At 44.2% G+C, this 25179-nt stretch overlaps 1 protein-coding gene across 2 annotated transcripts in view; it reads right to left on the bottom strand.

The window, feature by feature from the left end:
- Positions 1–1625: 1625 nt before the first annotated feature.
- The window catches only part of MYLK4 (myosin light chain kinase family member 4), a 110450-nt gene continuing 86896 nt past the window's right edge, over positions 1626–25179 (bottom strand). For both annotated transcript variants that reach the window (XM_037727472.1, XM_017497503.2), the window contains 9 exons: positions 23395–23488; positions 23209–23318; positions 20922–21063; positions 18104–18174; positions 17161–17289; positions 16274–16426; positions 13460–13538; positions 9288–9363; positions 1626–5697 (listed from right to left, as the gene is read on the bottom strand). In XM_037727472.1, the coding sequence (XP_037583400.1) occupies positions 9313–9363; positions 13460–13538; positions 16274–16426; positions 17161–17289; positions 18104–18174; positions 20922–21063; positions 23209–23318; positions 23395–23488 (829 nt within the window). In that variant the 3' untranslated portion in view covers positions 1626–5697; positions 9288–9312. The remainder of the gene's footprint in view (positions 5698–9287; positions 9364–13459; positions 13539–16273; positions 16427–17160; positions 17290–18103; positions 18175–20921; positions 21064–23208; positions 23319–23394; positions 23489–25179) is intronic.

The raw sequence follows: 25179 nt of genomic DNA, 5'->3' as shown, positions 1-25179 counted from the left end.
GATGAGTATCTTTCATGAGACCCTATGTCCTCATGGTGCTGTCTGGAGAGCGCTGATTACAAGCTCTTGGGGAAACCCTAAATTAGGAGCAGGAGAGAGAAATGACTGAAGGATGAGCAGCGGGAACCAGTCTTCCTAATGGCTTAGGATCACGGGGTGGGGCTGGCATCCCCTTTCCAAATTGGGAGTGGGAAGGCAAGTGGTAAAGGGATTCAGCACCCTCCCTCTGTGGGCATGGTGAAGGAGACACCCTCCCCCTCACCCTCCACCATCCACCTTACCCTGGGAGAGGCCAAGAAGGGCCAGGGAAGAAGATGGCTACCCTTCTCTCTGAGTCACAGGCCCTGAAACTCCAGCACTGAGAATCTGTTCTGGGAATGGCTGGGGTCATCTTTTGGGAACTGCACCAATGATGGCAGGAGGGCCAAGAAGGTTTCCTCACTTTGGGGAAGAAATCAGAATGCCTTAGCTAGAAGTCCAAGTGGGAAAAGACTGGGTTCTAGGCAAGATTGCTTCATGTGAGAACACAAAGCCCCATCCCTCCCTGCTGCTTGCAATACAGGCAACAGAAAGCCCAGTGGGCCTGCCTCAAGCCAGACCAGGGTTGGGGGTCTTGTTGCTGCTGGGAGAGTTGATCACCGCTGGGCTGAGATGGGAGTGTTTGCCTAGATCCAGGCGTCAACCACAGACTCACATGCAGGCCTGGGAGAGAACAGTCCCATCTCCAGACAAGAAATGGGCACAGAAAGTGATGCAATGGCCTATGGTGGCTGCTTTATACTGGGGTCCCTCAGCGTTGGGACTTTTGAAGCAGACACTTTTCAGTGTTTAAGGAATAATCACTAACAGACATGAAAGGGGTTGAATTGCTACTAATTGCCTTAATAATTCATTAAATATCCTCTGGAGCTAGACACTTCACATAAATCTCAGTCAATATTTGTGTGTTAATAGGGAAAAAAACACCCTGAACCTCGTCTTGGTACATTGGAACCACCATGTTTTCAAATGGGAGAGTTGTTTTTCCCCAATGTGGCTGGCCAGTGTTACTGTGGACAGGTCTGGGGTCCCGATAAGTGTGAAGCTTTTAGGTCGCTTTGGTTCTGAGTGTCACAGGAATTGACATGTTAGACCTGAAGTAAAGGAGTTTGCATTGTATTTGCCAAGCTCACATCTGATATGGTTTGGCTCCGTGACCCTGCCCAAATCTCATGTGGAATTGTCATCCCCAGTGTTCGAGGAGGGGCTTGGTGGGAGGTGACAGGATCATGGGGGTGACGTCCCTCTTGCTGTTCTTGTGATAGCAAGTGAGTCTCATGAGATCTGGGGGTTTGAAAGTGTGTAGATCCTCCCCCTCACCTCTCTCTCTCTCTCTCTCTCTCTCCCTCCCTCTCTCTCTCTCCCTCCCCTGCTCTGGCCATGTGAAGATGGTGCCTACTTCCCCTTTACCTTCTGCCATGGCTGTAAGTTTCCTGAGGCCTCCTGAGAAGCAGAAGCCTGTACAGCTTGCAGAGCCATGAGCCAATTAAACCTCTTTTCTTCATAAATTACCCAATCTCAGATAGTTCTTTAGAGCAATTCGAGAATGGACTAATACAACATCATTGAATGATTGAGCCCATTAATCAAAAGATAAATAAGGTCCATGTTTATTCTTCAATATAATACATATACATGACTGTTACACATCTTTATAAAGCAAAGAAAAACAGCCAAATGAAACTGAGTTTGGAAATTTAAAATAGACATCATAGACACAATCACCACATTATGAATTCTTTTTTTATTTCTTACCAACACCAGTAAACCTAGTCAGAAAGACTGACACATCTATCAGCTGAGATGACAGCAAAACACACATTAGGCCACATATGAACGCTCACATAGCAGGTGCTTTCTGCTTTACTAAATGAGTAGCAGTGGTTGAGTTATAAGCCTTCACGGAAGGTGAAACTGCCCATAGAAAGACCACTTATACAAAGCACAGCCCACTAAAATGGAGCAAAAAGAAACATAGAACGCTTCTAATTGAGAAACTGCAGACTCCAAGCTATGTAAGGAAGTCAAATTAATCCAGAAACCCAACATCTAATAAATCCAGTAACCCACTTCCCTTTAGGACAGATGGAAAGTTGCCTTCTGGTAAGAAAATGTCTTAATCTCAAAAAGGTTTTCAGGGAGCATGGTGATGTATGAGAAGACAAACTTCGATTCTAACTTAAGAAAAAGGAAAGAAGTAAAAAAAATGTAAAACACAGTGCAAAAGCAAGGGGAAGCTTTGTGGATCCTGGGAAGTGGACCCTGGTGACGATGCAGCTCACAGAGACGACAGGACGGCCAAGGGACAGGAAAGAACCAAGTCCCAGGACCACAGCACTCCAGGGGCCTGAGGCTGCCTCTCAATTGCACTTTTACAAGTGGATTTTCAACCAGGGTTCTGTCATTTGGCCCCCAGCACAAACTAACCCAGTACACACATGCTCACTGGCACCCCGTGCTGGGTGGCTGGGGGAGGGGCAGAGGAAGCAGAAGGAACGAAAAAGGAATGAAATAAAGAGCTGATTCTGTTCCTAGGTATCAAATCCATATTTTGATTCTTAAAAAAAAAATTCTAGCTAATTTCCATAAAATGGATAAAAAGTAAGCATTCACACATCTTTGCAAACATACTCACATCAAAGCAAGCCGCAACAATGGCAACATGCCTACTTACATTTTTGAGGAAAGAAAGCAAATTAATAACAAGTCAGACAAAATAACTGAAAACAAACTTATGGCACGCAACAGACATGAGTGTTACCAACTTCAACCTAGAAATTATTTCCCCAAGTTAGTTCAGGTGAGAGTCTTCCAAAATTTCCACTGTAACAAATGGGGATATATGCCCCCCTGATTTTTAAATAGCATTAGATTCTGGGTAAGTGTTAGTATCTTCCAGATACCAATGTGGCATGCCTCCTCTTAATAACTTGCGAGTTTTATTTCTCTCCAGGCAGTGGGAAGTGCCACATCAGTGCTTCATTTCCTCCATTTGCTAAAGAAACTGGGAACTGCCTAGTGAGTGAGCAAAGCCATAGCATCCATTAAGAGGGTGGAGGAGAAATACAGCCTCCCAAATCCTAATGACCTGTTGGAAAAATTGATCTCCATAGCCCTGGTCTAGCCAGACTCAAGCTTCTCTGAGTCCATGCTCACATCTGGCTTGATTCCTCCGCTTTGCAAAGCCCCCTTTTCCCATTAGAGCAGCAATCTACCTAGTTACCAGTGCTCGCTGGAGCAGCCACACAAAGGCATGGAGGTGGGGGTGGGCAGGATGAACACTAGACTGATAATCTCTCATTTCAAGTAACTCTAGACTGTAATCATCAACTCTGCAATGCAAACTACCCTCAGCACTCATATAAAAGGCACCCTGCTGGCATGGAGATGCCTTCCCATTCCAAATGTTGAAATTTAACTACAGAATCAAACAAGACCCATTTTGAAAGTAGAGTCTCCTTTCTAAACCTCAAAACAAAACAAAACTCACACCCACTCACTGCAGGGTCATCAGTGGATTCACTTGGCAAAGAAAGCATGCCTGCATTTGACCTGAGCTGTCTCTTCCATGTGTGGCAGGGTCTGAGATCTGCCAGTGTGAGTCAGAAGGGAAGGTGGATGCAAATTGCACATCGTGCAAAAGGCCTCATGCTCGATTTGGTAGAGAATCCATACCACAGGACAGAAAACGCCCTTCCACAAGGGGCTTCAAATCAGACCCTCGTGTCCTGTTTAGCATTTGAGTGGAGGCCAGCTCTCTGTGGTCCGACTGAATATTAATGCATGCACTGGCTTGTGTTTTTCCAGACTCAATGAATAGCATCAGCTAAAGATAGCACAGTAATATAACACTTCAGTCACAGGGCTGTGTGTGCGTGTGTGTGTGTGTGTGCATGTTTTAAGGGAACTAAACATTTTAAGCATAGTCACATAATAGGAACATAAGAAACCAACCTTGGATAAATGCAGGACCAAAGGAGGGAAAGAAATGCATTCTGATGTTAGAGCAAAGGCTAGAAAGCAGTCAGTTTTGTAACTAGCACGACCACAAAATTTGCATGTGGCCTTCACCAAATCACACATTTCCTTCTATCTCTACTTCTCCTTGCCTTAAATATGAGACTAAAGATGTTGCACATATTCATGGCATGCTGTAAGGATTCCTTAGGTGGATCTGAGAGATAATGGGCGAAAGCTGATGCAAAGTGAATCTGCCCTCCCTGCTGAGGCCACCAAGTAATTCTTAAACCTTTCATTGCTACTGTGACCACAGTAGCCCAGAAGGACGGATGGATAAAAACAGAGGCATTAACACAGCCGATGTCAACACAACAGTTATTTGGAAATGGAAAATGTGAGGAAAGCTCATGAAGCTGGGCGGTGAGCTTGGAGTTAAGCGGGTAATGGGAATTTTGTGGGGCTTTTCCTTGCCCCTCCTTCCTGTGGAAATGACACACTCGTTTTTCACTCTTTAAAGCCCAGTTCCTTTCAAGATCCCATAAGCCATCTACAGTAGGGCCCATTTCCCTTCTTACGTATCTGCCATGAAATGGCACATGGGCTAGGCATAGGAACCTTCCGGCTGGAACATTCCAACAATCTCACATCCAGCAGGTGACCTAGCAGATTTGCCCTCACCTCTGGTGTGCGACTGCGATTTCTTCATCACCACTGAGTCCCGTGAGACTGCATGGGCGAGAGGCTGCACTTGATCTTTGTCAGTGTTTGTGTTTACCCAGAAGCTTGAGTGTTATTTCCCAAGTCACTTCAACATTGGGAGCTCAGCACTGTCTTTCTCCAGAAGGTGCAGACCCGTCTCTTTTCGTTGACAACTGGGGCTTGAGGAAAGCTCTTTGCGACTGTTGACATTATTCCAAAGGTTGGAATTTCAAAGACCAACCATAAACATACACTTTCTGCATCACCTCTCAAAACTAATTTGTTCTGTGGGGATGAACTGTCAGTCAGAAGGCTCCAGGAAGTACAGATGTGAAAACAGAATCAGCTACTTGGAAGAAAACGTGCATGGGGGACAATTCAGAATAAATGAAACACACAGTGGCTGATGCCTCTTGTTTGAGAATTCAGAGATGGCTTCTGTTCCAGCAAGAAAATTATTTACCCATTGTAGTCATGTGACCTCAGAGCAAACCAAAACAACAGAGTCTGAGAAACTAAGTGTTCAAGGGTGCACTGGACTTAGAATTCTATCTGGTCATCAAATTGCCTCTTTGAAAGGCATTGTCTAATGGCTGAAAGCAGTTTTCTTCCCCTCAATGCATTCTCCAGTTTTAAAATCTCCAATAAATCTCAAGTGTGATAGCTGTAGTAATATGAGAAATAGCAAACATAATGCACCCCCTGCCCCAGTGACTAAGATCAAAAAATTTAAAAAACAAGTAAAAAAATCTCAAGATGGCAGGAAAACATCTTCCCAACATCACGACCCCCCATGCAGGGATGCGTTTGCGACCTGGGACGGGACCCCAGTGCGGGGTGTTCCTCTGTGCGCAGCAGAGGCTCCAGTTCAAGTTCAAGTTCAATTTCAGGGTCAAGGGCTCCCCTGCTAAGACTACCAGTCATCATAGGGGTCAAGGCATCAGAACTGCTGATTTTTCCAAAAATTTTCTCAAAGCAGCAGCAACCGCAGCAGTTTTCCTGCAAAGCAAACAAAATATGAATCTTGTTAATTCAGCAGGGCTTTTAAAATTATAATTAGTTGGTTGTGCCCCTTAGGAAAACCACAGATGATTTATTTAATAATGTATGTGTGTATGTGAGAGGAAAAAAGAAAGAAAGAAACCTCTTGATGGATTCCACCACTTACCAGAGTTGGGCTTTTTATTTTTTAGTTTGTGCAAGGTATTTTTTTTTCTTTCCAACTTTCATTTTAGGTTCAAGAGGTACATATGCAAGTTTGCTACATGGGTAAATTTGTGCAAGATATTTTAGTACTATTTGCAGTATTGAAGGACAAGGCGTCTTTGTTTCATCTGAAGTACAGCCACTCCGTCCATCTGGTCAGTTGATCCCAGCATCAAAGGGAGAATGCAGCCTCAGGCGTGGGGACATTTCCATTTGCTTTACAACCACGTCTGACCTGGGGCCCCCACACGGCTGCCCGCCATCATTCCTGTGGATCTGAGAAGTGCTCTAAATTTATATTCCAGAAGTTGGCAAAAGATACGACGGAAGTAACCAGAAACAAAATGCCACCAGGTTGATTTTGGGAGAGTTTCCTCTAACAAATTGCAGGAGGTGTATATGCCTCCATTGACATTGTGGATTATGCCTTATTTATCGGCCTGGAACTCGTTCCTTTTTCCACAGGAATAATCTTCAACCACTAGATTTTTAAAATCAACATTATCTCGAATTTGCTTTCCGTCATAATACATCCTGCCATAAACCCATCTCATCCTGGCAAGGAATATTATTATGAAGAATAATCTTTTTTTTTTCGAACTTCTCAAACGAGGCCACTCCCAGAGTTAAAAATCTTACATTAAGTTTCAATTTAAAAAAAAAAAGTAAGAAGGTAGGCCGGGCACGGTGGCTTATTCCTGTTATCCCAATGCTTTGGGAAGCAGAGGCAGGAGGATCACTTGAGCTCAGGAGTTCAAGACCAACCTGGGCAACATAGTGAGACCCCACCTCTACAAAAAAATTTAAAATTAGCCACGTGTGGTAGTTCATGCCTTTGCTCCCAACTACTTGGGAGGCTGAGGTAGGAGGATCGCTTGAGTCTAGGATGACGCTACAGTGAGCCATACTGATGACACTGCACTCCAGCCTGGGTAACAAAGCAAAACCCTGTCTCGAAAGAAAGAAAGAAAAAGAAAGAAGGAGAGAGGGAAGGAAGGAAGGAAGGAAGAGAGAGAGAAAGAAAGAAAGAGAGAGGGAGGGAAGGAGAGAGGGAGGGAAGGAAGGAGAGAGAGAAAGAAAGAAAGAAAGAGAGAAAGAAAGAAAGAGAAGAAAGAAAGAAAAAGAAAGAAAGAAAGAAAGAGAAAGAAAGAAAGAAAGAAAGAAAGAAAAGGAGAGAAAGAAAGAGAAAGAGAGAGAGAAAAAGAAAGAAAGAAAACTAGGAAGCATCCAGATTGCGTGTTATCTGAAATGATTCTTCCTTGGCCTTTGGTGTGACTCAGGTGAATTTCTGAGGCCAAATGGGGCTGGAGAGTGCAGGAAAGGAAGGCAGCCAGGCCCATGGCTGTCAGGAGCCCTCCTCAAGCAGCTCCAGCAGAGGCTGTGTCCCGCTGCCCCAGCGTGGCCAGTCCGGATATTGCCGTCTTCGTCCTCTGCACAGCCATCACTTCCTAGGCTGCTGCTGTCTTCCATCACATTGGGTTGGAAGCACCCATGTCTGTGTGGAAGGACTCTACCCCTCCCACCACCATTTCCTCCTCATTCTTCCCCGGCCAGACCCTGGCGGCAGGCCCGCCTTGGAATGCAACCCTGTCACCCAGTGAATTCGTTCCCAGCAGGCCTCCAAAGTGGCTCCAGTCCTTATGGTGGGAAGGTGGTTTGTGGCAAACCCTCGGGGTTTGTGGTCACTGGGGACAAAACTGCTTCTGGGGGAGAGGGTGAAGGCGGGGGAGAAAAGGGGGGGACACAGCCTGGCTGCCTGTGGATCCAGGCACTCATGGCGCAGGGCAGGACACCTCACTGAGTGCCATAACCCAGGCCTGGGGGCACGAGGGTCCTTTCTTGCTCCAGGTTGTCCTCACAAGAAACAGAACTCCCTCCTACCTTATGGAGACTTTCATTTCCTTGTTGTTTTTGACAAACAAGAATGGTCTTTGTAAATAGAATGCACAAGCCTTCCCGTTCACTTTTCATGGATTTCTAAATAAGTGACAGGGCATATGTAAGTGTCCCTTCTTCTGAAGGCCAAGTGTTTTCCTAGCACTGATGTGTGGCCTTTACTATGAGGTGCTGATTCATTTCTACCCCATCTTATTCTACAAAAAATTCAAGGCAGCTTACAAAAATATGTACAGTCAGACATGCAGAAACCTCAGGCCCAGAAACATACCTATCAGAAGAAAGGATTAAGACCAGGCTGGGCCCATTGGCTCACGCCTGTAATCCCAGCACTTTGAGAGGCCAAGGCAAGTAGATCACTTAAGGTCACGAGTTCGAGACCAGCCTGGCCAACATGGTGAAACCTCATCTTTACTAAACATACAAAAATTAGCTGGGCATGGTGGCACACACCTGTAATCTCAGCTACTCAGGAGGCTGAAGCAGGAGAATCGCTTGAGCCTGGGAGGTGGAGGTTGCAATGAGCTGAGATCGCGCCATAGCCCTCCAGCCTGGGCGACAGAGCGAGACTCCGTCTCAAAAAAATAAATAAGTAAAATAAAAAAGACCAGTGGGCAGCAAGAACTCACTCACAAGTCATCAACCCTGTGCAGTTATGTGCATAAAGCTGCAAGAATGGCTGTGGACTTTCTGCCCAAGATAAGGGAGCTGACTCCCTGCGGGGTTCAGGGCCCCCGGCAAGGACATGAATGTTGGCTTTTCTTAGAGTCCTTTGTAAGTACATGTGCCTCTTAGTCATCTCCTTTAGGGCTACATTGGGCTAGATTATTGATATCAAAGAAGGTATTCATATGTAAACCCATCTCTCAATAATTCCAAAAACACCTGAGCTGGGTGGAGGTCTGCATGTGTCTGGGTGTGTAGGAGGTGGTATTCTTTGGGCTCGTAGAGCGGGTCAAGATCAGAATGCAGCTCCGGGGACTAAAAATCATGGGCTTCAGCTTCAGATACACCCAATGGAACCACACTGCACCCTTTACAAGCTGCATGGCCATGGGGGTGTTATTTAGTCTCTGAGTCTCTGAGACTCAATCTCCCCATCTGTACAAAAGAGGGTGTCACTTCCTCTGATCTCACACATTGTCGTAAGGATTACCCTCAGACAGTCACCAGCATCCCCTGGGCTGGTTATTGATCCCTCCTATGCACCAGGCCTCTGATCTCAGGGCTTTGCTTGGATGCTCTCATGGGAGCCACTCAAGAAGCTTAGGAAGTGAGACTCTCCCCAACCCACAAGTCAGGCACTGAGCTTCCTCCAGTAAGAAACAGCAGAGCCAGCGTGTGGACATAGCAGTCTGATTTCAGGGCCCTCCACACCAGCCAAAACGCTGCTCTTCTTCCTGCATAGTCTGTGAGCAAATGTTCCATTTCTTATTCCTGTCTCTTAAGGCCTTCACAGAAACCTCTTCAGGAGACCCAAGACTAACCTTTCAAATGGGTGTCTCCGGTAGACTATTTGGTCACAAAGTCCTGGACATCAGAGCCACGATTCTTCTTCTTCTTCTAGGGAAAGCAGAAGGCACATGGGAAGGATTAGGACATTTCCATCAGGTCCTGACTTAACGGGAACACATGAAGAGACAATCACTTGCTACTGAGTAGAAGGTGCTCTTCAAGAGAGGTTGCTGAAGCTTAAATTGCCAGCAAGCCCCTGACGGACACATTGGCCAGCCTCAGAGTCCATCTCAGAGTCCACTCTCCCCTGAGGCCCCTGTCACATAACCCTTCCCTCTCACCTAGAGTCAGGGCCAAACAACTCAGCACCTCATCACACTCAGTTGTATTTTGCCAAAACTCATGCTGATACAGCGCATGAGTGCTCTATCACACACGATACTGGGGCTTCCACAACTACAAAGATGAGTCACACACAGAAACGGCTTCTTCCAAAACTTTTCAAATTCAGTAACAACAGTAATATAAATTCCACAAAGAGATTTAAGAGGACAAAGAAAGAGTCTCCAGTTTCAGGACTGAGAAAAGCAGTGGTATTTGGTATAGGCCTTAGACAGGAACTGACTTGTGGGCTGCTCTGGAGGCAGCAGTGGAGACGAGGCTCAACACAAGAGCTGGGGGTGCCCTGGGGCAGGCCCTGACTACCACTGGGTCCAGTCTGTAATGGACAATGGGGAACGGGTGAAGGTTTTTTCAATCAATGTCTGAGGTGGAATTAAGGAACTAATGATTTGATGGATTAGGGAAGAGAGTGAGTGAAGGCTGGATATCAGTTCATGAGTCATTTTATTAGTTCACTGAGACGGCGTGAGCCAAGGTCTAACACTGAGAATGGGAAGGAAGGGTCAGAGGCTTCGTAGTTCTGGGGGAAAGAAACCATGTCAAATTTGTGTAGTGGTCCTTCCTCTGGCCCCAGAACCCTGGCTAATTCTGCAGTAGGTGCTGAGTTCTAGTAGATTCCTAGTTGATTCGTAGTTTGGGAGTGCTTTGCCCCACCCCAGCTGAGAGCTGCTTCTGATGGAAACAGGTTATGCACAGGTGGTTGGGGACATAAGAAAGACTGTGAGCCATGGCATGTCACCTTGAGGGTGACACACAGAGAGCAGAGAACTCTAGGATATTAACTTCTAAGAAAAAAAAATCCTTCTTAAATTTAGTGACAGTCAATATGCTATTAAAGTGGTTACGAAATAGTAAGTGCTTTTAAGCTTGATGCCAAAGAGGCAAAGAAAAATATATGAAAGACTTAAAAAATAGAATTTAGGTTGAAATGGTAAAGTTTTGGATCAGAATTAAATTTTCAACATAAAGGTGAATTCTGATTTTGTAAAACATATCAGAAGCAAGATTATTCCATAAATAAGCCTTCTGGAAAACTGCAGCCTCAATATTTCATTGAAAAGTAAGATATACTAAGTTTGAAAATTGACTTTCAGGAACGCTAAAACTGTATGGTGCAAGAAAGGTTCTGGAAGCATCGCTCAGGTCCCCTGCGCCCAGCAGCCCACCACCGGCAGGAAAGCTGAGCAGCGAGGCCCTACCTGGACTCCAGATGGGCCCGTCACCGGCAGGAAAGAGGAGCAGCGAGGCCCTACCTGGACTGCAGAGCTCAGCCCCGGTCCTGAGTATTCTCCGCTACAGACACTAATGTGCCTGTTTTTGGGTTGGTATGAGGAGTGAGTTAATTTTTGTAAAGCAGTTAGAAGAGTGCCTCCACAATGCTGCATAATTATAACTGTAATAACTAGATTTATAAAATGGAACTTGTTTTTCATTTAAAAAAATCCATCATCACTCTTGAACTATCTATTCACTTCAGGTACCAGCAGATGGATGGATGCAAAAGGTGATTTTACCTGTTGTTGTTTTTAAAAAACATTCTTAAACACTTTTTAAACTGTACAGTGTCATTAATTATCTGCCGTGGTTTCTATACTGTCCTGACATGTCAAAGTGTATTCGGAGACCAATAAGCTTGGATAAAAATACATTGGTGGAAAATTGGCTCAAAATAGGTTGGTAACCCTAATAAGCAGTTTATGTAGTCTGGGTGAGGTACCCACTAGGTAATAAGCCTATTTTTATTTGACATCAGTACCAATTATCAAGGAAAGGTATATTCAGACACAAATAAAACTTAGTGCCGATGCTGAATTTAGAAGTAAAGTTAATTTCAATAAAAACTGGATGTGGAAAAAGTGAGTACCTAAGCATAGTCATTCCAAGGCTTGTTGGTCAGTGAAAAAGTTCCATTCGAAAACCTCAGGAAATGGAGAGGATGAGGAGCAAAGGTGGAAGAAACAAAAATGTATCAAACCCATGCTATGCCAGGGCAGGGCACCAGCCACCCTAACTGATGGGCATGTGAGACCAGTCCCAGTGGGCCCAAAGGCTTGCATGACATCTTGCCTGTAACGCATCTTACCAGTTGAACATCCAAGATGTTTAGTAAAGTTACTTAGGTATTACACATCTGTTTCTGTGTTAATTATATAATCCACAATTATTTGGATGGAGACAACATGAAGGAGGCAGAGAAGCCAGTTAGGAGGCTGCAGTCACACAGGGGAGGCATGTCACAGGCCGCGGTAACCATGAGAATGGAGAGAAATAGACAGATTCCAGAGGTAAGTAGGGGATATCAGGTACAAAACATGGATGTAAATTAAACATACGATGGGGGATCAAGGGAGAGGAAGGAAACAAAGAAGATGCCCAGACCTGGCTGAGGCCGCTCCATGGACATCCTTCCCTAGGAGGGTCACTGACGGTGAGGCAAGGTGCAGGGAAATGAGATTAGTTTAGGGATGGGAAGATCCAGGTGGAAACGTCTAGTACACAGGAAGACATATGGACCTGCAGCTTAGGAAAGATATCTGCGCCAAAGAGTCAGATGAGGAAGTTGTAATATAAACATCTGGTAATCAAGGCAATGAGAGTAGATGGAGATTTCATTGTAAGAAGTGACTACAGTGTGAGGGCTTGCTTATTCCCAATACTCGGTCTATAGTCTAAGTCTCCTACACATAGGCTTGTATAGGTAGCTGGAACGATCGGAGTATTAGAGTTAAGATTTGGTGCCCAGTGCAGACCAAACCAGGTAAGCACAGAATTTAGAATTCTGAATTTCGTTTAAAGGAGGCATAGTTCTCCTGAATGGACATTACTATATATTGTCCAGAACTTTATATGTTTATAGGTTATATGTGTGTATGTATGTGCACATAAGACAATGAAGTAATTCATTTTATAAAGGATTTAATAATTTAATAATAAACAGTTATGGTGAAAATACTCTACCAAACAACAAATACATTATTTTTAAAACGCAAACTGCTCAGAAAAGCATTTTAAGGCCGGGTGCAGTGGCTCATACCTGTAATACCAGCACTTTGGGAGGCTGAGGTGGGTGAATCACGAGGTCAGGAGTTTGAGACCAGCCTGATCAACATGGTGAAACTGTCTCTACTGATAAAATTAGCCAGGCATGGAGGCACATGCCTGTAAATCCCAGCTACTTGAAAGGCTGAGGCAGGCAAATTGCTTGAACCCGGGAGGTGGAGGTTGCAGTGAGCCAAGATTGTGCCATTGTACTCTAGCTTGGGCATCAAGAGTAAAACTCCATCTCAAAAAAAAAATTTTTTTTAAGCATTTTGGCTGGGCGTGTGGTGGCTCACACCTGTAATCCCAGCACTTTGAGAGGCCAAGGTGGGCAGATCACAAGGTCAGGAGACTGAGACCATCTTGGCTAACACCGTGAAAGCCCATCTCTACCAAAAATACAAAAAACTAGCTGGGCGCGGTGGCACGTACCTGTAGTCCCAGCTACTCTGGAGGCTGAGGCAACAGAATCGTTTGAACCTGGGAGGCGGAGGTCGCAGTGAGCAGAGATTTCGCCACTGCATTCCAGCCTGGGTGACAGAGCAAGACTCCATCTCCAAAAAATAAATATAAAAATAAAATAAATAAAATTTTAAAAAAATGAAAAAGGCATTTTCAGTAATTTAATACCAGGACAAGATTTGCAGTCTACAAGAAAAGGAATGAGAAAGAACCTCATTTAAGGTTCAGATAACTCTAGCATCTGATCTTCAAAAGACTGACAGACAGGAGAAGAAGAGGAAGAGCAAGAAGCCGTGGTCACCTGGGCATTGAGTCTGGAGTGGAGCTTGTGGTCTGACAACCAGGGGTGCTTGAGAGCTTCGCTTGCACTGATTCGCCAACTAGAGGGAAATTCAGAAGGTGATTAGTAGAAACACGCCGAAGGAGGCCTGTCGCTGCTATTCAGTTTCAGCTCCAGCCTCTGCCTTTGGGAGGCCAGATGGCCGAATGTCAAACTCATGGTCAATTCTGCCCTCTCTTGGATTGTATGCTGTCAACGATGGCATAGGTGACTACCAAATCCAATCAGGATAACATTAGTAAGGACAAACAAGGCAAATAATCAAAATTCTTCTTAATAACTAAACATTTACTGTCAAATAGAACCATTTCTGTGATATAACATCTGAGCTTAGTAAAGTGAACTCCTATCAGTCAGTTGAAAAATAAAGATATATTTACTACTGTAAGAATGAAATGCTACAATGATTCCTGATGATTGCCAAAGCAATTTGTGTATTAAAATTTCTGAATAATAAATATTACTAACTTTTGTAGGGAAATAGAATTAATGTAATTATGAAGAGAAGGACCATTAGAAACTTTTATGAAGAAACAATATCCTTTTGGAGCTAGCAAAGGTTTATATAATTTTGGAAAATAATATGAGAAAGAATAATATTGATTTATTATATTTGAATTCTAAGTGCTATAAATTTGTTTGATGTGCTAACATTTATCACATTAAAACAAATAACCTTTGAAAATAAAAGCTGTAAGTGAATGCAACAATCTGAAGGCAAAGATTTAGTTTCAAGCAGCACGAAAGCTTCACTTTGTAGGATCGCTTCAATGCAACCACTTCATCAGATACCAAAGTATTTAAGTATCAGATTTGAAGAGGAGATGAGTATTACAGTCAGTGAACTTGGAGAGAACATCACCATTATAGTGCCCAAAACAGGCGGAGGTAATTTTTAAAAACCTCTTGAGCGCCACCAGCCTCAGGTGGAAGTGTGATTCTGCTTAGTGTCATAAATTTTCAGTACTGGACCTCCGGAGCATTCCAATGGCTGACCAAGGTGAAAAACGATGATTCTGTACTCTAGTGTCAAACTTTTAAAATCTGGCTATTAAAAAGTTAACAATAACATTGTACTAATAATTAAACTTTGAATACCATTTCAAGTTTATTTTTGTACCCCAGAAATTCATTCTATGATAGTGGAGTTTGGCTTTTGGCTTTCATTTCATCCAAACATTGATTGGAATTCTAAGCCAGTTGCCATTGGCCCAAATGTGTATCTGATGCTCCTTGGGCATTAATGAAGCCCTCAGACTGAAAGGATGAGTGGCACCAGAGCCCACTGGGCCCACCTCTGCATCTGCTCGGAGCTGGCCATGTGACTGTGGCACTGCTCTAAGCCTCAGTTTCCCCATCTGTAAAATGATAGTCTCTACAGACCACAGGATTATCCAGAAGCCAAATAAGATAACACATGAAAGTACACATGTAAAACAGGTTCACAGTAAATATGGATTTCTCATCCTCCAAAGATTTGATAGGGCTTACAGTTTCCATCTATTCACTGCCTTGGGTAGGGTCATGTGCCAGTAATAATAACCTTGGCTATATTGTGCCTTGACAGAAAGGCACAGTGACAGCCAAGGTTATTATTATTATTAATCCACTATTTATGAATTGTCCCTCCTGTCTTACTGATATTCTTAACCTGGCTAGGTTCTCCTCATCCTGAGACTCAGTTTAATTACATTTTATTACATCTTTTTAAAAAATACCTTAAAAAATAATAAAATAAAAAATACCTTATCCCTTTGATTAGATGGTGAGTTACTAAAGGCAGGGACTGGATTTATGCACACAACGCATTTCCTGGCACACAGTAGGTGATCAACGCTTGAAGAAAGCATCTCCTGCCAGGCTCCGTGCCACACCCACTGCCCACACTGTTTCCCCACTCCCTGTGACACCCTCCTACCTACTGATTCCTGGCCATGTGTATTAATGACTTTAAAGCCGTAAAGATAATAAAATGATAAAGCAGGTGCTATTGGCCCTGAAAATCTCAACTGCTTCAATCGTTACATGGTTTAGTTATAAAGCCATCTGAAACAGCGTGTTTGATGGGTTAAAATCACAATGCCCTTCTCCCTCTATGATTCTAAAATGCAGATCCCTATATTTCAATGTTACTCTTTTTCATCCACTGAATTTTGAATTAATGTGGTTTTAGCATGACAGAAAATAGATGGCCATGTAATAAATAACAGCCAAGTGTGTGGCCTTGGGGGAAGGAGAACTACTTGCTTGAGCCTCCGTTCCGCCAATTACTAGCGGTGTGATCACGGACCAAACCTCTTGGGATCTTCTACCTCATCTCTGCCTCATGGAGTTGGGAGTGGGGTGGTCGTTAAAAGAGAGAATGTCTACAAAGCACTTGGCATGATCTGGCCTGTAGTAGGTTGTCCAGTGAAATGGTAGCTAAAAGATTCAGCTACACAGAACCATATACAGCTTCGCAGAGGTGAAAGGAATCCTAGAAATAACTTCTCCCAAGCCCTTCATTTTGTCAATGAGTCAGCTGAGGCCCAGCAGGAGCCCATGACTTGTATATAGCTGCATGGTGAATGGCAGGAGAAAGGTTTGTGTAGCTTCATGACCAAAGCAGCCCCAGATCTCAGTAGATTGGGTCAAGAGGATCAAACCTCATCCTACCTACAACTTTGCTCAAGCATCACAGACATTATCAGGGAATGAATTCTAAGAGCCCTGGTGGTGCGCACTGCTTCCTGATTGTCCCTACTTTGCCCAGAGCACAGGCAAAACTTGGATTACCTCTTCTCCTTAATCAGAAGCTTGGAGATGAACTCCTTGGCCTCGTCTGAGATGTCCTGAAATTCTTCATCCTCCAAGTCCCACCTGCAGGCCAGGATGTTGTTCAGCGTCTCAGCATCATTGTCACCCAGGAAAGGGGACAAACCGCTAAGTCTGGAGGACACAGGGTCCAGAGTGAGTATTTTTTAAACAGCCTCAACCCCTTTCCATATAAGTTGCTTTTTCGGTTCTGCCTTTTAAAAGTGAGAGAAGGAAAATAACCTAATCCTGAAGTGTAATTTTATAATATATTATTGCAATCAGGAAAATGCTTGCCACCTCCACCCAACTCCTAATTCAACAACTGTGGCAATAAAGGCAGCAGCAAAGGCCAAGCCCGGTGGCTCACACCTGTAATACCAGCACTTTGGGAGTCTGACATGGGTGGATCATGAGGTCAGGAGTTCGAGATCAGCCTGGCCAAGATGGTGAAACCCTGTCCCTACTAAAAATACAAAAATCAGCCAAGCGCAGTGGCACGTGCCTGTAATCCCAGCTACTCAGGAGGCCAAGGTAGAAGAATTGCTTGAACCCAGGAGGGGGAGGTTGCAGTGAGCCGAGATCGCACCACTGCACTTCCAGCCTGGGTGACAGCGAGACTCCCTCTCAAGAAAAAAAGAAAAAAGACACCAACAACAACAGAATATGAATCTCAAAGAAGAGTGCAGCTTCCTCTTTAAAGTACTTTACAGCTTTCAAAGTGCTACTACATGGTCAGATGGCAAACGCCAAGCATGTCACCTCTGAGGGGTGAGACTAGCCTGAGTCATTTAGGAGATCAAATAGCAAAATCTCAGAAAATACGGATGAAGTTGGAAAAGGGTAAGAGAGAGAGGAGAGCTGCTCACAGCATATAGGCGATGACCCCCACACTCCACATGTCCGTCGGAAAGGAAACAAAATCATAGTTTACAACTTCAGGGGCGAGAAATTCTGGGGTTCCAAAGTTCACCTTCAGCTTCTCTCTGGGTTTGTATCTGGAATTTAAGAGACAAATGGAAGAATGGAAGTGTCAATCAAAAATCATGAACATTGAAATGAGGCAGTCTATGAGACAAAATAACTTCAGCCATACAGCAAACCTCAAATAAATAAACATTAAAGAAAATCAAGCCATTAAGCAAGAGTGTCAAAAACTTGTAAAGGGGCCCCAGAAAACTTTAAAGTCAAAATTCATACTAGAAAATCTTCATAAGCTGAACCGGTTGTGGGAGAAGCTGCTGTGAATAATTAGAGCATCTGAATTACAGAAGATGACAAGAGGAAAATTGATACAGGCATTGACATGGGGATGACTCAAATAAAGCCGTATTAATGAATAAACAGAGTGCTGCAATAATTTACAACATCCATTTTATACGCATCGTTAATGTGCTGAATTGTTAACGTGTCCACGTAAACGCTTTGTTCCCTGAAGAAGCTTTTATGTGCCAGAACCCTTTGCAATCATGTTTACGTTGCTAATATTTTTAAAGTAAATCTTCTCTGTACAGATGGAAAAAATATGAACGATGAGGACAAACTCTTGCCAATGCTAAATTAATGGCTTCTAATTTAATAAACTTCACTGTATTAGGTTTTAATTTTTTATACTTTTTATTGCATGCATTGTAGAAACGTCTAAACACTCAAATCTCAAATTTAGCAAGTTAAGGCCAAACATATATTTTGTTAAATTAATTATAAATGAGATCACAAAACCAAGGAGCAAATCAGATATACATTTGCAAAGACAGGGCACCCATCATGTCCCCTAACTCCATTCATATATCTATGTCCAAATAGACGTACCTTCTGGCCAATCCAAAATCAATAATTTTTATTTGCTTAGCATCCCGATTCACACACAGGATATTCTCAGGCTGCCAGGAGAAAGAGACACATTAGCAATGAAAACAACCATCATTCACTCAAATTGTCCTTGAACCACAACTAAAAATACAACGATGCTCAGAAAAAACATATCAGGCCTTTCACTTCGGGGCGGGCTTGTCCGTGTGGGTATTTTCTCCTTTAATTATGTGGTGGATGAGGTTGCGGGTATCCTGCCAGCCCTGCATTATCCAGCCTGTCCTCTCCACGGCTTCACAGTTCACCATAATGCCTGAGTTCAGGCAGAGGCCTTGAGGGGATCCAGAAGAGGGGGCCGCTCAGTCCTTCCCAAATGCACTGGTGGAGGCCCGCTCAGGACAGACATCTGCCCCTCTAAATTATTCAGTATGAATTTCCCCTTCCTGAAGAAATATTTTTCTTAAGATTTATGAGTTCCAAGAGAATTGACCTGATCCATTGAAACAGCCACACTGAACATGCACTGTAATGTGAACGTTCCGGCCTCCAGAGCTTCCCTTTGCTCAACGCCTATGGGAAAGTTGTGCGGCAGAGGAGAGCTTTTCTCTCCAGTCATTCTTCAGTCTCAGCAGCTCCGAGGTTTTGCTGAGTTTGGTCTCAATGCCTAAAACCCCTGACAAGTGTGCCCTTGGAGGTAGGCTCTGGTAAGACCTTACCCTGCTAACCTGACAGTCTTGGGGTGTACGGGGAGAAAAGTGGGTTGTAGTGCAGCTACTCAGTGATTACAGAATGTCTTACAAGTGCATCTAAGGTTTTTTGGGTAGAAAAACAGAGGTCTGAGGAAAGTAAGGGATTTGATTTAAAGCCAAGGCTATTTATAAAAGAGAAAAAAGTTTTTGAAGAGTCAAGAACCCTCACATTCCAGTCCCAATGCTTCTTTATGAACTAGAGGCCACCAGCTCAGAAGCTGAATGCCCAGGATCCCATTCCTCAGCCTTTAGTGGGATCAGGCTCCCCCTCTCCAACCTGTCTGGGTGGAGAAGAGGTTCCAATGGGATCAGAAATTCAGAAACACATTATGAAATGACATAGTGTCTCCTTATCAATATTCAATAGTCCATTTGGTTGGGTAGGATTTCTTTGGAAGCACTTTTCTAAAATATCACTAAAACAGATGTCTGTGAGTAAAAATCATTATAGAGAAGGGGGTGCTAAGTAAAACATTTGGTTTCATGCTTCAGTAACTGATCAATCATGTATAAAGCTGTCCAATTGTGAAGGAGTATTGTGGCATCAAAAAGTTTGCAGAATACAGAGAAACTGCTTTGAGGGCATTTCAAAAATTAGCCTTTTTATGGTTATAAAATTAAAGAATGTTCATTGGATAAAATTTGCAAAACAGAAAAATATAAAGCAGACTGTTTGTAAGTCACCTATAATCTCCCCCACATAGTGACAAGCACTCAATATTCTTGGCTCTTTTCCTTCCAAGAAGCTTTCAGAAAAGCAGCTCCTTGATGACCCATCCAGCTGTCACCTTTATTGTGACCTTTGCATCCACGCCATAACTAAAATTGCCCACTGCAAGTCCTCAATCAATGTTATGAAGCCCCATATGGAGTCATTTGACTTACAATAGGTTCGCTCCTAGTTCCAGTTGCCAATCAAATCCCTGTAGGGATATCTGCAGAATATCTACATTCAATGAAAATGCTCCATGAAAGCATGCATTATCAAACTCAGTTCATAGTGAGCGTTTTGCTAATGATTTTTAACCTCTGACTGTGTCATTTTATAAACCACTTCCTCCTGCGCTCCTCCTGCTCGAAAGTGAATGGGAAAGGCAAGGCACATAAATCAAGACAGTGAGGGAAGCCAAGTTATAGGAAGAGAGGCCCATGGAAACCTATTTAAAGAGGTTAAATTTATTTTGCTATGCAATCCCTAGTGACTTGCAATAGATGGGATGTTATAGAGAATATATATTTTATCTCACTGTCACGCTGTGCAAACAGGAAAATGAGAAAATGACCGAGCCACACAAGATGTACTTCACGGGTACGTAGTCCCAATATGAGACTTGATCAGGGTTATTGGGCCTAGGTCTTTTATTGGTTGTAACTATGTACAGTCCAATTCTAGGAACTTCTTAGTGAGAGAGGTAAGGAGGGAAGGGGGAATCAATAGGAGGATAGAGAAAGGCGGCTTGGCTTATCCTGTGTGCTTTCCACTGTTTGCAGTGGGGTGCACGCCCCATCCTCCCTGCTCCTTAGCATTTCAGCCCCATCCTTCCGACTGCCCTCTGCTCCATTCTCCATAGATTCTATTCCATGGTGCAGCAAACCCACAGAAAAACAAGTCCCAAAGTCCAGAGCTTCCTGATTGACTCAAGGAGCTGCCGGCGATTCTTGGGGACCTAGAAAGGTTGGCTACTACTTAAGGAATTCTGAGTTAGCTAAAATCCTCCCACCTACTTTTCCAGACGAGAAGGGATCTGTGTGGTATCCCTCTCATCTGGACAAGTGGTGGTGGTGGTGGTGGTGATGACTGTGTTAATTCTAAACTTTTTGGGAAGCCATTGCCATATAGATTTCCTTAAAACAGGCAAGAATCTGAATATTAGCCCCTGAAGATGGAACGTGCAAATATTAGAGGGTGACAGAGCTGAGAATAAGGAGGTGAGGGTAACCATCCGGATGTTTATTCATTTCTGAAATGACTGTACCAATTTCCCCAGCTGATGTGTAATAGCAGACAGGGCCCACTGAGCTAGGGGTGGGAAGGGCTTAGGCCTCACAAGATACAAAACACGCTCTACCTTCAGGTCCAAGTGAAGAATGTACATCTGATGCATGTGCCTTATCCCCTCACATATTTGCTTCATGAACAGGATGGTATCAAGCTCCGTCAAATTGTAGTTCTCGTCAATGATGCGGTCAAACAGCTCCCCACCATCCACACTGCAGAGGGAAGAGGAGCAAAGCCCTCAGTCCTGATTTCCCAACCACCGTGCGCCTTTCTTGTAGCGACTCATTGTGCAAGTTCTGCTACCTCTTCTGAAAGGTGTATGTGCAGTTATTTCTCTGCCTTCTTTGCTATCTTACTTAGATGATTCTTATCTAGAAGGCCTATATTTTGTACATCTTCAATCTCGCAAATGGAAATCCTCAAAGCCCTCCCGCCCACCGCCACCTTTTTAGTGTGGTTTTTTGTTTTTTTGAGATGGAGTGTCACCTAGACAGCATGCAGTGGTGGGATCTTGGCTCACTGCAACCTCTGCCTCCCAGCTTCAAGCGATTCTCGTGCCTCAATCTCCCAAGTAGCTGGGATTACAGGCACGTGCCACCACGCCCAGCTAATTTTAGTACTTTTGGTAGAGATGGGGTTTCACCATCTCTACTTTTAGTACTTTTAGTAGAGATGGGGTTTCACCAGCCAGGCTGGTCTCAAACTCCTGATCTCAAGTGATCCACCCCCCTTGGCCTCCCAGTGTGCTGGGATTACAGGCATGAGCCTCCGCACCGGGTCCTCAAAGCCCATTTATCCAATGTCTTCAGCTCTGGGGTGAGCCCACATGTATCATGCTCTAAAGATGTTGATGAGAAAGAGGACCCTAAGAACTCTGGGAGGGGAACTCCAAGCCCTGACTGAAGGTGGTCAGGGTCTCAGCCCTCTAAGTCTCCAGACTGAATTCAGTGATAAAGTGCTTCTATGTGTCTGGTGCTAGACACAGTAATTTCCCTTATCCTCAGGGACACATTCTAAGACCCTCTGTGGTTGCCTGAAACTGTGGATAGTGCTGAACCCTGTATATACTATGTTATTTCCTGCAGATACATACCTCCGATAAAGTTTAATTCACAAATTAAGCACAGTAAGCAATTAACAGCAATAACTAAGAGTAAAGTGAACAATTGTAACAATATGCCAGCTTCACTACTCTTGTGCTTTCGGGCCATTATGAAGTAAAATGAGAGTTCCGTGAACACAAGCGCTGCGATACCTCCACAGTCCATCTGATGACCCAGTTGGCTACTAAGTGACTAACTGCAGGGAGTGGTGGAGACGCTGGACAAAGGGATGATTCACGTCCTGGGTGGGACCGAGCGGGATGGTGGGAGATTTCATCAGGCTACTCAGAACAGTGTGCAATTCAAAACCTGTTGATTGTTTACTTCTGGAATTTTCCACTTAATATTTTGAGGCCTCGGGTAACTGAGACGGTGGAAAGTGACAGTGTGGATAAGGGAGGACCACGATACTGTACTTTTTATTCAAAATGCCTTCTTGCAGAATGAAAAACAAAATGGAATCACAATATCGATTCAGTGTTGGAAATGCAGTCGGCCCTCCCTATTCGTGGGTTCTGTAATCACAGGTTCAAACAATCACAGATTGAAATGTTTGACCAAAAAACAATAAAAATTGACAATACAACAACAAAAATAATACAAAATTTTAAAAATATAATATAACGACTGTTTACATGGCATTTACAGTGTATCAAGTATTATAAGTAGTCTAGAGTTGATTCAAAGAACCCAGGAGGATGGGCATAGGTTAGATGCAAAAGACTATGCCATTTTATATCAGGAACTTGAGTGGCGTCTGGTTTTGGTATTTGTGAGGATCCTGGGACCAATCCCTCTCAGATACCAAGTAATGACTGTACCCAGTTTCTAACTAACCAGTCCTTAGGTTTTTATAAAGGTGAATTTAAATGGAAGCTTCTTAGCCCTAATCATCAACAGTTTTTGACATGAACTTTGTATTAGTGAATATGTTGAAAGAAAGATGTAGCTCAAAAACCACTTTCCTCAGGTTGCCCTGGCTAATATTTAAGCTTGGTTTTTGATGAACAGCTTGGATACAAAGCTGGACCTACTTGGCCCCACTATTTCTTAGCAATAAAATCCTATATTGAGATGCGTAATTCCAAGTAGTTTCCCTTGTAGAACTGATGTGATTGTGTGATCTGCCGGAATCAGAATCTGCTGGGGCAAGCTTGGTTCTGGTCCCTCTATAGCAGGACGGAGCTGCTGGTGCACGGTCATGGTCAAATGTGCTGTTGGGGAGGTCAGGGAGGGAGCGGGGGGGACACGTACTACTCCATGACCAGGACAATGTCATCCTTAGACTCAAAGGCATCGTAGAGCTGGATGAGGTTCGCGTGGTCCAGCTGGTTCATGACGCTAATCTCATTCTTCACCTCCTCCTGAGAAGCAGGAAACAGTGCATTAGTGTGGTCAAGACAGCGCGGGGAGGGAGGAGCTGCCTCCCACAGGCTGTACCTTGTCCTTCATGCCTCTGGTCTTGATGATTTTGGCTGCCAGCTTCAGACCTGTGGCCGTCTCCTCACACTTGTGAACCTGGCCGAAACGCCCTCTGCCAAAAAAAAAGGAAGTCGCACAGCATGAGGCCCCGTGGTCAGCTGCCAAGTAGACAGGACACAGTGGCCCCAGCATTTCTCCTTCTGAGTCTGAATGAGCAGACCCATGAGTGCATCAGCCTTGTTCAATAAACTCCTAGGCAGCATTTGTCAAAGTGTGGTCTGCGGGTCACTTGCATCAGAATCACCTGGAAGCGGTGAAGAATGCAGGTTTCTGGGCCCCACCCCAAGCCTCCTGAGGCAGAAATCCAGGGGGAGGCCCCTGAATCTACATTTCAGCCCATTTCTTGGGTGATTTATATGCACCCTAACATTTGAGAACCACCTTTACAGACCATGCACAATCTTTCTGAATACATGTGAATGTGATAAGCTGGGCTTTGTTGGCATATGAACAAGAGCCTACCTTCAGATATATGAAATTATTTTTGGAAGCTGCGTATGTAATTATACTGCATATATCTCCATATAGTCAAGACTACATGCTGCCCAGGCACGTATGAGCTTGAATGTAAACATTAGACAGCTTCTTACCTATGTAATCACACACAGATGTGCACACTTGTGAGCGGTTTTAAATTTAATTTGCTTACTTTGATTTCCTATTTAGTAAAATAAGCTAGAACATGTGTCCCTGCTCTGCAATGGTGGCTGTCACAGTAGGGAGTGAGGAACAGCTTCCCTAGCAACACAGGGAACCCAAGGCAAGCCCTGTGACAAGGCCAAGGACTTCAACGATGAAGTTCATGGCAACGCTGGGCAGACGCAGGGGTACTGGCAGCCACCGCATCCCATTGTGGGGCTGTACACCCAGCACAGAAGCAGATGGATCTTGGAGAATGGCACAGTATTACCATAAACATAGCCATGGGGCGACTTCAATTCCAACCTCTGTTCCAGACAGGGTCTCTATGGGAACACATGGACACAGCCCCAGCCACCTCTTCAGTGGCTCTTATAAAAATGTTTTTTTCCCTTCACTAGCAATGGCCACAGAACCTCCTGGACCAGCAGTGGGGCCCATCACTGTCTGACTTCCCAGCTTCCTCAACCCTGTAGCTGTTTCCCCTGATTTATTCTCCAAGGCCCGGAAGGTTGAGGCCAACTCCCAAGATTCATGCTGGCTCAACAACACGGTGATAACCTTATGCTCACTGAACATGGCAAGCAGGGATGCTAGATACCCTCAAGGCCACAGGGCAGGAGATGAACCCCCAGGAAAACTCAGGGGCTGCTGCATCGTGAACCTCCTCCCCCTAAAAAGGAGGTGCAGCACTGGTGACGTCTGCATTTTGAAGGCATCCATGCACATTTCATCATGCTCCTTTAACTTATTTGCTGAGTGAATTATGACTGCCAATTTTGGTAAAGCCCATAACAAGAGCTGATGGGCAGCTGGTCTAGACTACGGTACCAAAGGGAAGATTCCATGATACCCAAAGAGACAGAAAGGAAATTTCAAGGAGCCACTGGCAAACCTTGACCAGAAAAAACAGCACAAACCCTGGGAATTATTTCAAAGCTTCTTCTGCAAATAACTATTCTCGGTTAGAGAAATAGTTGCTGGCTTGCCACTGAAGTCCCTGAAGACCCAAATACCTCAGGCCTCCATGGCACCACTTCATGCTGTGGAATTCCTGTTTCTCCCTCAGCCCATCCCCGCAGTCTCATGGGGCATTCTCCAAGA

This window comes from Cebus imitator, unplaced genomic scaffold (genome assembly GCF_001604975.1).
Source record: "Cebus imitator isolate Cc_AM_T3 unplaced genomic scaffold, Cebus_imitator-1.0 Scaffold231, whole genome shotgun sequence".
Taxonomy (NCBI): Eukaryota; Metazoa; Chordata; class Mammalia; order Primates; family Cebidae; genus Cebus; species Cebus imitator.
This window is presented reverse-complemented; position numbering and strand designations above follow the sequence as displayed.